This window comes from Dipteris shenzhenensis, chromosome 1, assembly GCF_047967505.1.
Source record: "Dipteris shenzhenensis isolate YYH24624 ecotype China chromosome 1, Dip_SZ_1.0, whole genome shotgun sequence".
Classification (NCBI taxonomy): Eukaryota; Viridiplantae; Streptophyta; class Polypodiopsida; order Gleicheniales; family Dipteridaceae; genus Dipteris; species Dipteris shenzhenensis.
This window is the reverse complement of record NC_141596.1, coordinates 13,879,404-13,893,392: the sequence shown is the minus strand read 5'-3', so window position 1 is coordinate 13,893,392 and position 13,989 is coordinate 13,879,404. Positions and strand designations below refer to the sequence as shown.

The following is a 13,989-nucleotide window of genomic DNA, read 5'->3' as shown; positions in this document are numbered from 1 at the left end:
ATCTCCAAGTCCCACGAAACCAGTTTAGAAGAGGACCTTGAATGATGCTACTATTAAGAACCTAACCAAAGATGAAACAATTTTCTTTGTAGCTTCAAAAAATTTGCACGACGAATTGCCTTCAAATCCTCGTTCCCTGGAGATCCACTTAACCTGTGAACCTAGAATGGTAGAATATACAGAATCTAGAATAATGCGACTGTTCAGAATCAACCAGATATTACAAATTATCTCTGTGAGCTTCAAAAAATTGTGCGGTGACATTGCCTTCAAGTGGAACATAACAGAACCTAGAACTATTCAAAATCTAACAGACAGAAGCAATTCTCTCTTTGGGAATTAAAAAAAATGTGTGATGAAATTGCCATCAATGCTTGGCCCCAGTGATCCTTGGATATCTGCTCAATAATTGGTAACACATGGGATTCCCAAGCACTCCAATGCACCACCACCAGCCAGGATACTAAATTAACAGCGTGCACACATCCTTTCCTCTTTTAATAAGCATTACGACTTCCTCTGGTTTTTGGCTGCATAATTTCTAAATCACAAATCCAACTTCTGCAAAATATGCTGTAAAGTAACCAGTGAGGATAGAAAGGAACTAAAGACCAGAAGAGAGAGAAACCTCATTACATTTACATGAAAGACATATATACAGTGTGTGTCTGTGCACGGCATGCATCATCCTAATCATTACTCTCTATGAAGTCCTATATTGTGATCCATAAGATTCTTGAAACTTGGATTGCAGTGTGCAATGCCACTCTTCTATGCCATGGTCTATACAAATACAGGATACAGTAATGGCAGTTCTGTCACCTTGACAGATTTACAAAAGTGATGTCCAGTGTGTTGCGATTGGTCATAATAGTTGAAGAAACGGATCTCTGAAGCTCATTTAGAAGAAATATAGTGTAATATTTAAGCTGTGCTGCAGACTTGCACAATGTCATCCATGTTTGGTTCATCCCCAGCTTGTACATCCTTCCAACACAATTGAGCACCCATTCAGCTTACGTAAACCATGAAATCAAATACTCTAAAGTATATTCTAATCAAAATCATGTATTTAGAGAGACTTTTTGTAGGTAAACTATATGACTGCAAGAACCCAAGATGTATAGAATGAGAAACGCAAGTCGCTTACCTTGAAAAGATATAAAATACACTCTTTTCCTGGCCCAGCTACAAGCACACCTCCTTGCTGCCTGAAACTTCAACATATATGTTACTAAACCAACCTCATCATCCTTTACCAGAAGCAAGACATTAGCATACTTCACTTCATGAAAACTGAGTCTCTAGTTTGCTGAAACACTACCCTACAGAATTTATATCTATGCAGCTGGAGCACAAAAATGATGAGGGTAGAATAAAAAAACTATACAGAAAGATAGCAGAAAATCTAGTGGACTTTATGAAGCAAAACCTAATAACTAGGATGACTAACTCAAAAGATGAGAAACTTAAAAACGGGGGATATCAGAAGGTGCATCGAATGCCACCTTCACCGTTGCGATCACTTGCAAGTGCTGGGATGCCAAGCCTGGAGAATGATCTCATGGCTGAGACTGTTCACATGGGCTGTCCTCTTGGATCAACTTTGACAGATCCTCTAGATGGGAGACTATGCAGACTATTTCTGTGTCCTTTCTCTGCTGTTTTATGGATACATGACTGTACAAACTAAGCTCCATCTCTTTCCAAGATATTTCAAAATTGATGCACTTGCTGTTACTCCATGACTTGGGTTATAGAAATTGTTTCAGTGTACCTCTTTGTCAGTTACTCTAATTGAATCAAAGTTCTTATGCTTCTTTCAGCAGAGTGGTCACAATTGGAATCTAGAATGAAAATTTTCTTTCTTAGCTGAAGTGAAAACATCCCCAAGGTTCTCATCCTGGAAAAAGCCACCTGACCACCACCTGGCTCGGGTGTCTGCCAAATCATCTAGAACACTCCATAGAAAGTTCCTTATAGGCCTTTTGAGCTGAGTGATGCAATCCCTCCCTAGAGTGGCACCAACAACAGCAAATGAACCACGCCGTGGCCAGCAGTACTTGGTTAATACCCACCATCCTAGAAGTGAGGTCAAGTTTGGCAAAAGTCCAAAAGAAGGGTTTTTTCCTGATATTCTCCAACACAAGAGCACATTGCAGCAAGGAGAGATACCCACACCGACCAGGTACCTGACAAAGAAACCCCTCTGAGTCCAAGTAAAACCAAAATCAGCCTCCCAATCTAGAGCATCCTCTTGCAAATCCAAAAGACATTGGATTTATTCCTGCCCTAGCCTCACATCCAAAACCCCTTTCACGCCTAACAAGCCAGCTTTTCAAGAGAGAGATTTAGAAAACCATTTAGGAATAGACAAGTCGAAGCTTTAAATACTACAGTAAGGAGAGACACTTTGACACCCTACATTTTGCTGGCACCAATGTCAAAACGGAGAAAGACAATTTGATTAGAGAAAAGAGTCCTTTGGGTGCAAAAAGAATGCAGCTAGTATGACTGTCCAGTATTTCTTAGACAAATCTAGATAAGTCAAATTCCATAAGAGTAAAGTGACCAAGCAGGGGGGAGGATCTACTTCCTCTCATGAGAAGATGATACTATTCATACAGTCCAATCGACTCATCAATTTGGACCACATGATGTTTTTGAGTTAATGAATCTGTTAATGGGCAAAGGCTAGTCATTCTTCTTAATGACGTTTGTAATTATAATCTAATTATTGATCATGCCATTAAGATAATACATCCCAAGCCTCAACCTTATAGAAAAAATTACACAGGCTTTCAGAGGACATGAAAGAGGTACTGAAACCGGGCAGTAGAACTAACAAATAACCAGCCAGCACTGTTATATCAATAATTCAGCAAAAGTATAACTACCAGATTGGGAGCTAGAGTGCCCCTGCACCAAGACAAAGACACAGATTGGCCCCAAACCTTGGCGCCCCTTTCGGTATTTATTTAATTAAGTGAGAGGCCCAGAATTCCATGCTACATAAAGGATACATGCTTTCTTACATCTGGGGCATCCACATCCCATTAGGCATCCACATTCTTTCTTACATCTGGACCATCCACATCACATTAGGCATCCACATACCCCTTTACTGTTCACTGGTCTCACCACTCTCACTACCACTCCTGTCTCCATTCTTAATCCAAGAAGCTTGCACACAGCCTGGAACTGTCACTAGTAACCAGACTTGGGCAACACAGTTCCCTATAGGCTGTCACTAGTGCCCAAATAGCTATCTATCTGCTCAAAGCAGAAAGAGAAAATACAAAGCTTTCTCCACACTGTCCAAGACCGATAGTCTCTCACCCCATGGGCAGCAAACATCCTGATACTTCAATCTGTTTCCCATAAGAGAACTTGCATCTCCACACAGCAAACATTATGGCAGTCACACTTGTATCATGTCTCTTTGGGGTCCAGGGATACCTTCCAATGTCAAGCATGGACACCTAACCCCTGTCTATTCAGCCCACAAGGCTGTACTGATCGTGTGCCCTCTCCCTAGCAACCCCTGCCTGTAAAAACACTATCTGTTGGGGAAGCCATCGCATAAGCTCTACTGAAAGTGACCTCCATCAAGCATAGCTAAAGAGCATCCATTTCAGTTCCAAAACAATTACACTCAGCCTAGGATTGTTTCTAGCAGCCAAGACTTGGTGACACAATCCCCTGCAAATGCCTCAAGTGCCCACTTGTACACTCACCTGCTCACTGCAGTAAGAAAAGGCATATCTACTCAGCCAACATCAAAAGAGCCTAGAACAAAGGGATGACCAACTGCTGAAAAGTCCCCACGTGACGAGTTCCAATGGGATCAGCTAGCCCTTCTCTATCAATTCGCAGATAAACGGAAAGTCCCTGTATGACCAGCCAGCTCACCCAGAGCAGCTGATGGTCATCTAACAAAAACACTGACGAAGCCTTGGGAGCAGCCCGTGAGCGTCTGACAGAAACATTCCATACACCTCAGCTGTATACGAGCCTGTCAGCTGTACTTGCACGTCACATACGAACCGTGCACAAACCCATGCAAACTGTTTGGATAATTGCGTGGAAATCAACTAAGAGACCCACTCTTCACATATACACAATTGAGCATCAACTATGATCAACCAGAATCTTACAGAGCACAAGGACAAGCGATACAACCCAAAATTGTAACTGAGAACTCTTATTAATCAACACACGACTCGAAATTGTGATCACCCCTCACCTCTAATGAGTTTTTCGGCGATCACAACCATGTAGGACTCAACTAACGACCCTAATATATATGCAGTTGCTCTACCAGATAGCTATGTCGACTGACAAAGACTCACAGCACTCAGGCTTGTGATCACGACAAAGAGATGTTCAACAGCTTCCCGATCGAGTTATGTAGAAGGTCAAGCACCGCCATATGGAGTTCATGCAACAGTCCCCAGGTCCAAGGAGCCAGTCACAAGCCAAACAACACGCTGATCACCCAATCGAGTTCATAAGAGTGTACTTCCAATCAATGCAGGCCACATACCTTAGTCAAAGCAATGCTCCTATGAGGATCATTCCTCCAACACCCTCCCTTGATCCGAGTAGGGAGTCAGTAACAAGACACAACCAGAACTGGCTCATCCCTACTGGGCTTGTTGCCATTACAACTTATCACCAAACAATATCAAAGCCTCATGAAGCAGTGGAAGTCCACAAAAACACACCTGGGCATCATAGCCCGATACCAAAACTTCCCAAGCATCTTAGCTTGGTATTGGCATCATAGCCAAGACATATTTGACATACAACGAACAGGATGCTGAGACCAATAACACACCCAAAAACTCAGAACGCCCAATCCTGGTCAAGTAGATCATCTGTTACTAAACCTGCCATCTCCTCTAGTGAAGACTCCTCAATCATACATGCCTTATTCTTTTCTTGTTTCGCTGCCTCGTCCCTCGCTTCTTGGCACAAAGCCTTTCAATCTGCCCTGGCTTGCCACAATAATAGCACGCACGGGTGTCTCCTTTTGAATCTCTAGTTGCATTCTTCTTGTCCTTCACAGCATATGCAGCATCACCGGGAAAAAGGTTCTCTTCCCGCTTCTCCTCACTCATGAGCAAAACCATGCAATCGATGAAGTCAGCTTCATCATCCAATCTGAGGATACTAGTCTCACTGTATCTGGAGGGGAGACTCTTCAACAACAACAATATTGCCTTTTGATCCTAATCCTTGACCTTAGAACGGAGGTCTTGTAATTGCTTCAGTAGAGCTTGCATACGGTTTAAGAATGTTGCCAAGTCCTCATTTTCATTCATACGAAGATCATACAATTGTTGCTTCAGGTTTGCCTTCGAATGGCACATCTTAACCCCGAACAAGGCTTCAAGAATTGTCCAGTTGGCCAACCCTGCAGACTTTGTGACCTCGAGGTGGTGAAAATAATCTTCTCCTAGGGCTCGTCCTATCATGCCAATAGCCTTATCGTTATCTTTTCTCCAAACATGTTTCTCTGCTTCCCCGGTGGTCGTCTCCTTTTCAGTGCCAGAAACAATTCCCCATAATCCCTTCTGCATGAACCATAGCTTCGTTGATAGTTGCCACCTCGCAAAATTTCGTCCATTGAACACCTTTGTCTTCTTCACCGAATCCATGGACAAGTGAAACAATGCCTAACGATTCTTGGAAGCACGCCTCAGCCAACAGGACTAATGTAGGTCTTTTTCTCCAACTAGATTTGCTTCTCGGTCTCCTGAGTCTTCGTGGAAAAGCAAGTGCTCCTGCCTCTTTCTTGTTGAGCCTCCTCGACATGCACACAAAGCTCAAACCTTCACTTTCTCAACACTCATATTGCTCACAGGATCTCAGACTATCGTGCTCTAATACCAAATGTTGGATAATTGCGTGGAAATCAACTAAGAGACCCACTCTTCACATATACACAATTCAGCATCAACTATGATCAACCATAATCTTACACAGCACAAGGACAAGAGATACGACTCGAAATTGTAACTGAGAACTCTTGTTCATCAACACACAAATCGAAACTATGATCACACCTCACCTCTACTAAGTTTGTCGGCGATTACAACCATGTAGGACTCAACTAACGGACCCTAATATCAATATGCAGCTGCTCTACCAGATAGCTATGTCTACTGACAAAGACTCACGGCACTCAGGTTCGTGATCACAACAAAGAGACGTTCAACAGGTTCCCCGTCGAGTTATGTAGAAGGTCAAGCACCACCATGCACTGTAGCACCGCCATGCACCGCCATATGGAGCTCATGCAACAGTTCCTACGTCCAAGGAGCCAATCACGAGCCAAACAACACATTGGTCACCCAATCGAGTTCATAAGAGTGTCCTTCCAATCAATGCTGGTCACGTTCCTTAGTCACAACAATGCTCCTATGAGGATCATTCCTCCAACACAAATGTCAATACACAGCCTTCATGTCAATCGTACCTGTGCCATACCAACCTCATTTTATACACGTACACTGACCGTACATGCTTCATACTCAACCCGTACAAGCCATCCAAAGAATGCTTCCAGCAACCGTACACTACATCAGCCATGAGCTCGAAGCAGTCGTACACAGTCCATGGCATTTCCGTACACAACCTGTGCTCACCAAGTTATATACACAGCCGTACACTGCCATGAGCTCAGCCTGGACACACAACCAGCCAACGAGTTCGCCACTCCCTCGCATGATGACCAGCAATCAACTTCGTACGGAATCCTTTCCTCTTGCCCGTGGGCTTGCATGTTGCTGTCCCTCTCCTAGCAACCAACCCAGTCGTCCTTACGTGACGGTTTTTTTGCTTTGTATTTCTTTCTGGGAGCCTCCATGGGCAACATTGCCAAATTGATTTGCATGGGCATGCCACATGGCAGCCATGCTTTCATTTTCCCCTTGCCCCCTCTAAGGGGTCCATTCCAATGGCCCAACCTTGGATCCTTAGGGCACTTTTCCCCCCTCTTTGGACCCAACCACAATTTTTACCCCCAAGGCATTAATTGCTAGGGGTTCTAGCACACCAAGCAACCCATGACCTTGCTCCTTGATTTCCCAGGGTCTTGCCCACATACAGGCCGACATGCATGCGCTAGAAATCACAACCTCGTGACAGTCCATTGTAAAAGAAGTTCCCTTCAGAGTTCAGATGTACCAAGATGCAAGAAATTTCCTAGTAGCTCCTCATATACATCAATGTAGCTTCATTCATAAAGGGAAGGATACCCTTACTCGAGGAGACAAAGGCATTCTTCCCATTCAACCCACTCAAATGGATCAATCTTTTAAAAAAGGTTCAGGTTGCCATTCTATCTATCTTAGGGATGGGAAGCAATGTTTAAGTCCTGAAGAGAAGAAAAAACACAAATTCCTTCAGGCATGTGATGATCGTTTTGTCAATGATTCTAACTTTGTTACGCCCATTAGTCGACCAAAAGATAATTCCTAAGAACCAATATCTAATTCCGCACCTCCATGTAGAGCTCCATACCAAATTTGAGATGAATAAGTCAAGCAACAGATTGCAATCGATCAGACCCAGCAGTTATCCATTAATGTTGCTAGTTCGTAATAAGCAAGGCAATTGTGTTAGGATGTGCATTAATTATAGATCTCTTAATAAATTGGCTGCTAAGAACCACTATATGATTATAAGAGTGGATGGTCTACTTCATACGTTGAAAGCAGATACAATGTTCCAGCAAGTTAGATCTTAAATCTTGGTTTTCACCAAGTGAGAATGAAAGATGAGGACACACAAAGATGGTCTTTCGTATTCCTGCAAGCCATTATGAGTTCTTAGTGATGCTGAGGATGTAAGGAACCCTTCAGCAAGGTTATAAGATTGCTTCAGAAAAAGCATCTTCCACTCAATCCTAAGAAGAGTGTGTTCTTCAACAAAGAAACGTGATATTTAGGTCATGTGGTCCACCTACCAAGGGGGTTATGGTCCTTGAGTAAACTCAAGGATGACGAAATCTTGCACGTAGGCATCAACATAGCAACAAATCCTCTCACGAAAGCATTTTTCCCCCAGTGAAGAGCCTCTTTTCATGGTTCTGCAAATTTTGAATCCAGCATTCAATCATACACACATTTGCTGCATTTTTCACAATCGGTTCATAACACCATCCATGGGAATGCTTTTGAATGCATCTATGATAAATCATGGACATATTTTCGTATCTAGGAAGTTATGTGACTAACCCAACCACTTTGACTCTTCAGATTACCTCTGCTTCTCTCATTGGGAAACTTGATCACATGTTTGATGAAAATGTCAAGCACCCACCGAGAGTTCTGAAGACGTAGAGTGCTTTCACACGTGGGCCACCCTTAGTTGTTCTCTTGCCTACATAAAATATAAAAGAAACTATTTGCCTTCCCTCAGTCCTTTTAGAAATTGAGCTTCGAGACAATACACATGCTATCAACCAACGGGTATTTTTCTGAATAAATCTAGGTGGATGTAGTCTTCATCTAGGAGGATTATATAAATTTAAGGGACTCTACCGACTACTTTGATTATCTGGACTACCTTTGCTTCTCTCACAAGACTTTCCAACCTCTATTACAAGTTGAAGATTCCTACGACCGACCAAAATAAAATTACTCTTAATTCTCTTGTCTGATGAAAATATTAGGGAAAACCTTGTGGTATTGATCCCCTCCTTCTCACTCCAAAAATACCAACACGCAGATAAAATTGTAAATGAAAAATTTTACAGACGAATACAAAGAGCAACCTAAGGTATACAAAGCCTGTCTTATTTCTGACTCTGCATTTTGTAGAAATCTGACACATTTCTCACAAATTGCAACTGCGATTTTTATTTCATTCAAATGATCCTATCTATTGACATAGCACCATATTCATGACAATCAAGCTTAACCTTCCTTTTCATCAGCAGACTCTTACCAGCCACCTTTAGAGACTGTATCCTTCTGAAATGAGAGGCCCCAATCTTGTCGATAGCCTTCATAAAGGGCAGATAGAATCCTCATACCGGTCTGTTACAAAGGAAATGTCAGCGTTAACTTTCTACAGTAGCTAGATCTAGTAAAAAGCATGCCTAGTTGTTAGGTCATGCTTCAGGACACACCATCATAATTTATCATAGTACACATTGCCCTTACAGATTCTCACACTCCTTTTGGGGCAAGTTGAGGTGCCCTAGCTTCTCCATGAATTTAGGAAGTGTAAGAACAGAATTCAATCCTTTTGAAAGGAAAAAGGACCAAAAGACATCAAGTAGCAAAGAATGAGAATTTGTGCAGAATCCTATTTTTTAAAAACAATTATCTTGGATTAGCACCGTTGGAGAAATTGTCGAGCCAATCCCAGAGACAAACTCCAATGCGTCGTGGGTTGAGTGACTTGGATCAGCATAAACCTCTGAAAGAAATATACAATATACAAAAGGACCAAGTGAATCCTCAAACTATGAATTGCCTTGTGCAGAAAACATCTCAGTTTTTTAATCTAAAAGTAAATATCATTAGGATGAATTTTAATGCATGAAACTACTTGTTTTTTTATGAAGTTTTGGAGCTAATTTATTACTCAGCCAAGAAAATTTTAAATTATCTTAGCAATCAGACATATTTTTACCTCCCGGAAAGCGTGTTGCTTCAGCAAAGGCTTGAGCCTGCAAAACACAAAATAAGCTCAACCCAACAATATGTGGTCGATTTGTGTGGTGGTATACATATTTATGCCCCCCTTGACTAAAAACTTTTAGACCAATGAGGGTGGTTGTTGCACATCATTGTAGTGCGCTTCCATGTCATAGTTCCTCAAGTGACATTAATGTTATTTTTCTCAATAGGGTTTAATATAACTGATGAAGTCATTAAGAAATTCAGAACCACATTTCCTAGGGCCTGCACATACTGAAGTTCCTGTTGAATTGAAAGTCTTTTGGACAGAAATGTGTATACACTACGAGATTCCTCTTTGAACGTCTCACACAAAATCTTTGTTCTGCTTCTGACCATGCTGCCAACCCAAGCATAGAAGCAACCAACAGACTGTTGTGCAACAACTCTTGCAGCAAGTTCCCCACGGAGCCTAGCATTTATTCCAATTAGATAAATCCTCCTAAATTGTGTCCATGCCGATGGACTTTGCGCAAGTGGGACCTCATGTCCAAGGCACATAAGCTTCCTCGCAACCTTGACTGAAACTTTCCATTAGCGAAGCAAAATCTACCCCACTCATCTTGCCAACACCTTAGATCAAATTGAAGCCACTCTGAAAATGATGCTGCAGTTAAAAATCCTTTTGAGCTCTTAGTAAACCTAGAAACCAGTCATTCAGATATACATTAAGTTTCACAGGTTTTGTCATGTGTTCCTTGAGAACAAAATGTGTTGCTAGCACGTATGCAATAGAGGGAAAGGGATCACTCTTTTACCTTCACTTCCGGATGTGTCATCAAATTGAGTCTAGCATTTAATCGTTGTATCAAGGGGTATTTGGGCTGGGATGTTTCTCTGCCTGTTGGGGCAATAAATCTTGTTGATCGCAAAGTCAACATTTGCCCTAGGTATGAACCTTGGGAGTGTAAGAAGTGTCATGCTCGTTCTAAAGGTCGTACCTGTCGCAATTGCTAATGAGAGGATTTAGATTTGAAATTGCATTATTCTTTATATATGAAACGCTGTAACAAATGGTCTAGTGGGAGAAATGGAGGAATGTGTTCAGTCCCTAGAATGCATGTAAAAGGCCATTTGGGTGTATATTTGCAAGCAAGGAAACAATAAGGATATGGTGTGTAGTGTATGTCCGTGTATGAGAGAAAGTTATTGTCTACAGCAGCAAGCTATGTCCCCTATCATCATGAAAATTAATATTTCTGAATTCGGACTCTAAGATAATAGACTATAGTTTACAGAAGAGAGCTACGTGCTATATCCTCATGAATAAAGTTACTCTTTCCATATTAATACTCTGAATTGTCGTTATAATTTAGTTCTAGGAAATTTATTTGTTCTTAATATGTTGATGATGCTGCAATCATTCTTTCAATTCTGTGTGTGTACACAAACATTGTTCCTTGTTAGATCTAGGATCTAAGTGGCAGTTTATTACCAACACTTTGTGGTGATCCTACTGGGGAAGATCAGCTAATACACCAAAGGAGGAATTGGGAGTTGATGACAAAGTGTCATCCCTAGGACGAAGAATATCTCTGTTGATCTCTACTGACTAGACTAGAGTGCGATCGCAATGCAATCAGCCAGCAAAATGGCACAAACACCTACGGTAACAGAGTTTGTACTTCTACGACACAGGAATTCAAGCTGACCAAATTGGTAATATGGTGGATTTTCCCCGGCGTCATGTGATGATTGAGGTGCATTTACCCCACTACGAGGGTAAGAAAGAGAAGAACCCTGGTTCCTAACACCCATGTTATGGAGTTTGAATCTGTGTGCATGGTGAATTGTGTCACGATGGACAATGACTTGTTTGACCTATTCCCGTTTGGTCTGAATGGGACCACCGTGTACTACTGCATGCAGCAAGATAATAAACATTTACCGAATGGGATGCCCTTAAAAATGCTTTTCAGCAGTTGGGAGGGACTTAACATGTGGATGGACAGCAGTTTGGTTGGGTCATTTTCTCGGACTAGGGTCCCTTTGAGGATGATGATTCAGCAAGGCAGCAAGCAACCTGGTTTCTTCCGTGTAGGGCCTAGAGGCCTACTTCAAGCACTCACTGAGAGAGACCCAGAGATGAACGGGAGTCTGGATGGGATTCATTGGCAGATGATCACAGTTGTGGGCTAAGTGGGGAAGGAGTGGCACATTGATCCTCCCAGCATCCAAGAGCAGGATGACCCCAGATAGCGCCTCTGGCTTTGGGAAGGTAGGCCCCTGAGGGAGGTACAATGGGATCCGGGTGAGTGATTTTGGCCTTCCAGGATCGGACTTACTGAGCAGGTGGACAATTTTCCTATACCACTCGAATTGGCAGGAGGCTTCAGATGGACTTTTTGACATGGACCCCTTCGAGGGAGAGGCATTGGGTGACCCAGAGGGTGCCTCAAGAGGCATGTTCCAAGTTTTGGACGCGCCTATGGTCCAATTTGCGGTTGAGGAAGATCTCCTACTTTTTAGAGCTGGCTCCCCATGGAGGCTTGCCCATAGGCCCGTGGTTGGAGCAGATGCGAGTGCAGGGGCAGTGTCACTGTTGCTCTGCTAATGTTCTGGAGATGATCCCTCACTGTCTTTGGAGTGGTCATAATGCAGAGAGGATCTGGATGGGATCCCTTAGGATTATGACACGCATGAACTCCCTTCAAAGGGACTAAACCTGGGGGATGGTGGCCTAGTTGACTGAGGGAGGTCACGTGTTCCAGATTGATAAGGTCTCTCCAGCTTTCCGGATACAAGGTCAAAGCATTCAGAGGATAAAGCTCCATGAGGCAGTCCCTCTTGATAGCCGGGATTCTCATTCCCCTTCTGGAGGATAGCCTGTGGAAGGTAGTGCCAGCATCACGGCGTGGAATATTTGGGTTGCTCGCTGTAGTCTGGTGATGGGTGAGCATCAGGTTCCACCCTCGGCTACCTTGATCGACATTTGGTAGGATATCATATATACCCTGCACTCCACCTAGGAGCGTGGGACCCCAGGCTCTAGGGCGGCTGTCGCGAGGCGCGCACGTTTCTGCAAGACTTGGCCTGCAGGAGTTTTCTACATATTCACTCTGCGAGGGATTCGCTGGTTGTATAGTCCCCCCACTTGGCTGTTAGCCCCTATACCAGAGATTCCCTAAGTAGTGAGATGGGTTTATCTGGAATAGGCTGGTTTTCTTCTTTCAGTCTTTATTGGTTTCTTCCATACTCAGCACCTTCGGGGCTGTTGCTTTGTATGAAGTTTTTCAAGCATTAATAGAAGGTTCCTTTCTTTGCCCAAAAAAAAAAAGCTGTAGCTTATCCATTTAGAGACATCTGTTAAAGTAGTCTCACAAGCAGCTATAATAAATCTTGGCTTTTTTGGAGTTTTGTGAAACTCCAAGGAGGACAAAGGGAAAAGGAATACTTGGATTGCAAACAAACCTTGAAGACTTGCAAAAACTCTGGTGTTTTGAGATCAGATCCTTTTGAGAAACTAAGGAGCGTAAGTTTTGGCAGGCGAGTTCACTTCTCTCAAAAGACAATCTAAGTAAAACTTTTGTAAATAAAGACAAAGTTATTAGAACATTTGATATGACAAATTTCCTATGGAATTTTTTTGACGAAGCGTTTTATCTTCTTTAGAAAGATGGTTACTTTGCTTTGAGCAATTCAATGAAGGGATTTATTCTAGTTTCAAAGCAACTCTCTTCAAAGTCTTCCCTTTCCATTTTGATAAGATATTTTGAACTCCTAAACTTTCTTCTATTTGCAAAGCAAACTTTGAGATTCCCTTATCATTAGCTTTTAAAAGGTAAGACTCTTTCCAAGAGTATGATCAAAATTTCATGCCTTTCATGAAAAGGTCTCTTAAGTTACAAGAAAGCAAATTGAAGTATCATGTGAATAAAGCATTGGAATCTCTTACTTTTACAACAACAAGGTTCTCTAAGTATAGACGGTTTTGAATGCTTTGAAAGCCTTTTGCCTCTCTCTTCATAGTTGAAAGCCTTTTATCCTAAAGTTTTTACATACTTCCAAGCTACTACTGGATGCTTCCAAATTCTTCTCACATAATCAAGAAGAGGATCCATTACTTCAAGAGACTTCAAAATTGAGTTCAACTACCTTGTCAAGAGAAGGAGAATTAAAAATAGAAATCAAGAGTTCCTTATATAGATAGAGTTTTTTGCTTTGAAAGGAAGCTTTTAGTTTTAAGAAGTGATCAACGAAGTTTTAAGTTGTATATAATGGAGTTTATTTAGATTCAAGTCCTCAAAAGAGAAGTTTTCCAAGGTGTGTGTTTAAAAAGAACTTGGACATT

The 13,989-nt window shown here is 42.1% G+C and overlaps 1 protein-coding gene across 3 annotated transcripts in view; it reads right to left on the bottom strand.

The window, feature by feature from the left end:
- Nucleotides 1–618: 618 nt before the first annotated feature.
- LOC147905422 (thioredoxin-like protein AAED1, chloroplastic) overlaps nucleotides 619–13,989 on the bottom strand; it is a 48,053-nt gene continuing 34,682 nt past the window's right edge. For 2 of the 3 annotated variants that reach the window (XM_087379895.1, XM_087379909.1), the window contains exons 5-9: nucleotides 9,652–9,688; nucleotides 9,356–9,435; nucleotides 8,959–9,050; nucleotides 1,151–1,217; nucleotides 619–987 (exon numbers count right to left, since the gene is read on the bottom strand). In XM_087379895.1, coding sequence (XP_087236021.1) covers nucleotides 925–987; nucleotides 1,151–1,217; nucleotides 8,959–9,050; nucleotides 9,356–9,435; nucleotides 9,652–9,688 — 339 coding nt within the window. In that variant the 3' untranslated portion in view covers nucleotides 619–924. The remainder of the gene's footprint in view (nucleotides 988–1,150; nucleotides 1,218–8,958; nucleotides 9,051–9,355; nucleotides 9,436–9,651; nucleotides 9,689–13,989) is intronic. The other variant, XM_087379901.1, reaches the window with a different exon arrangement.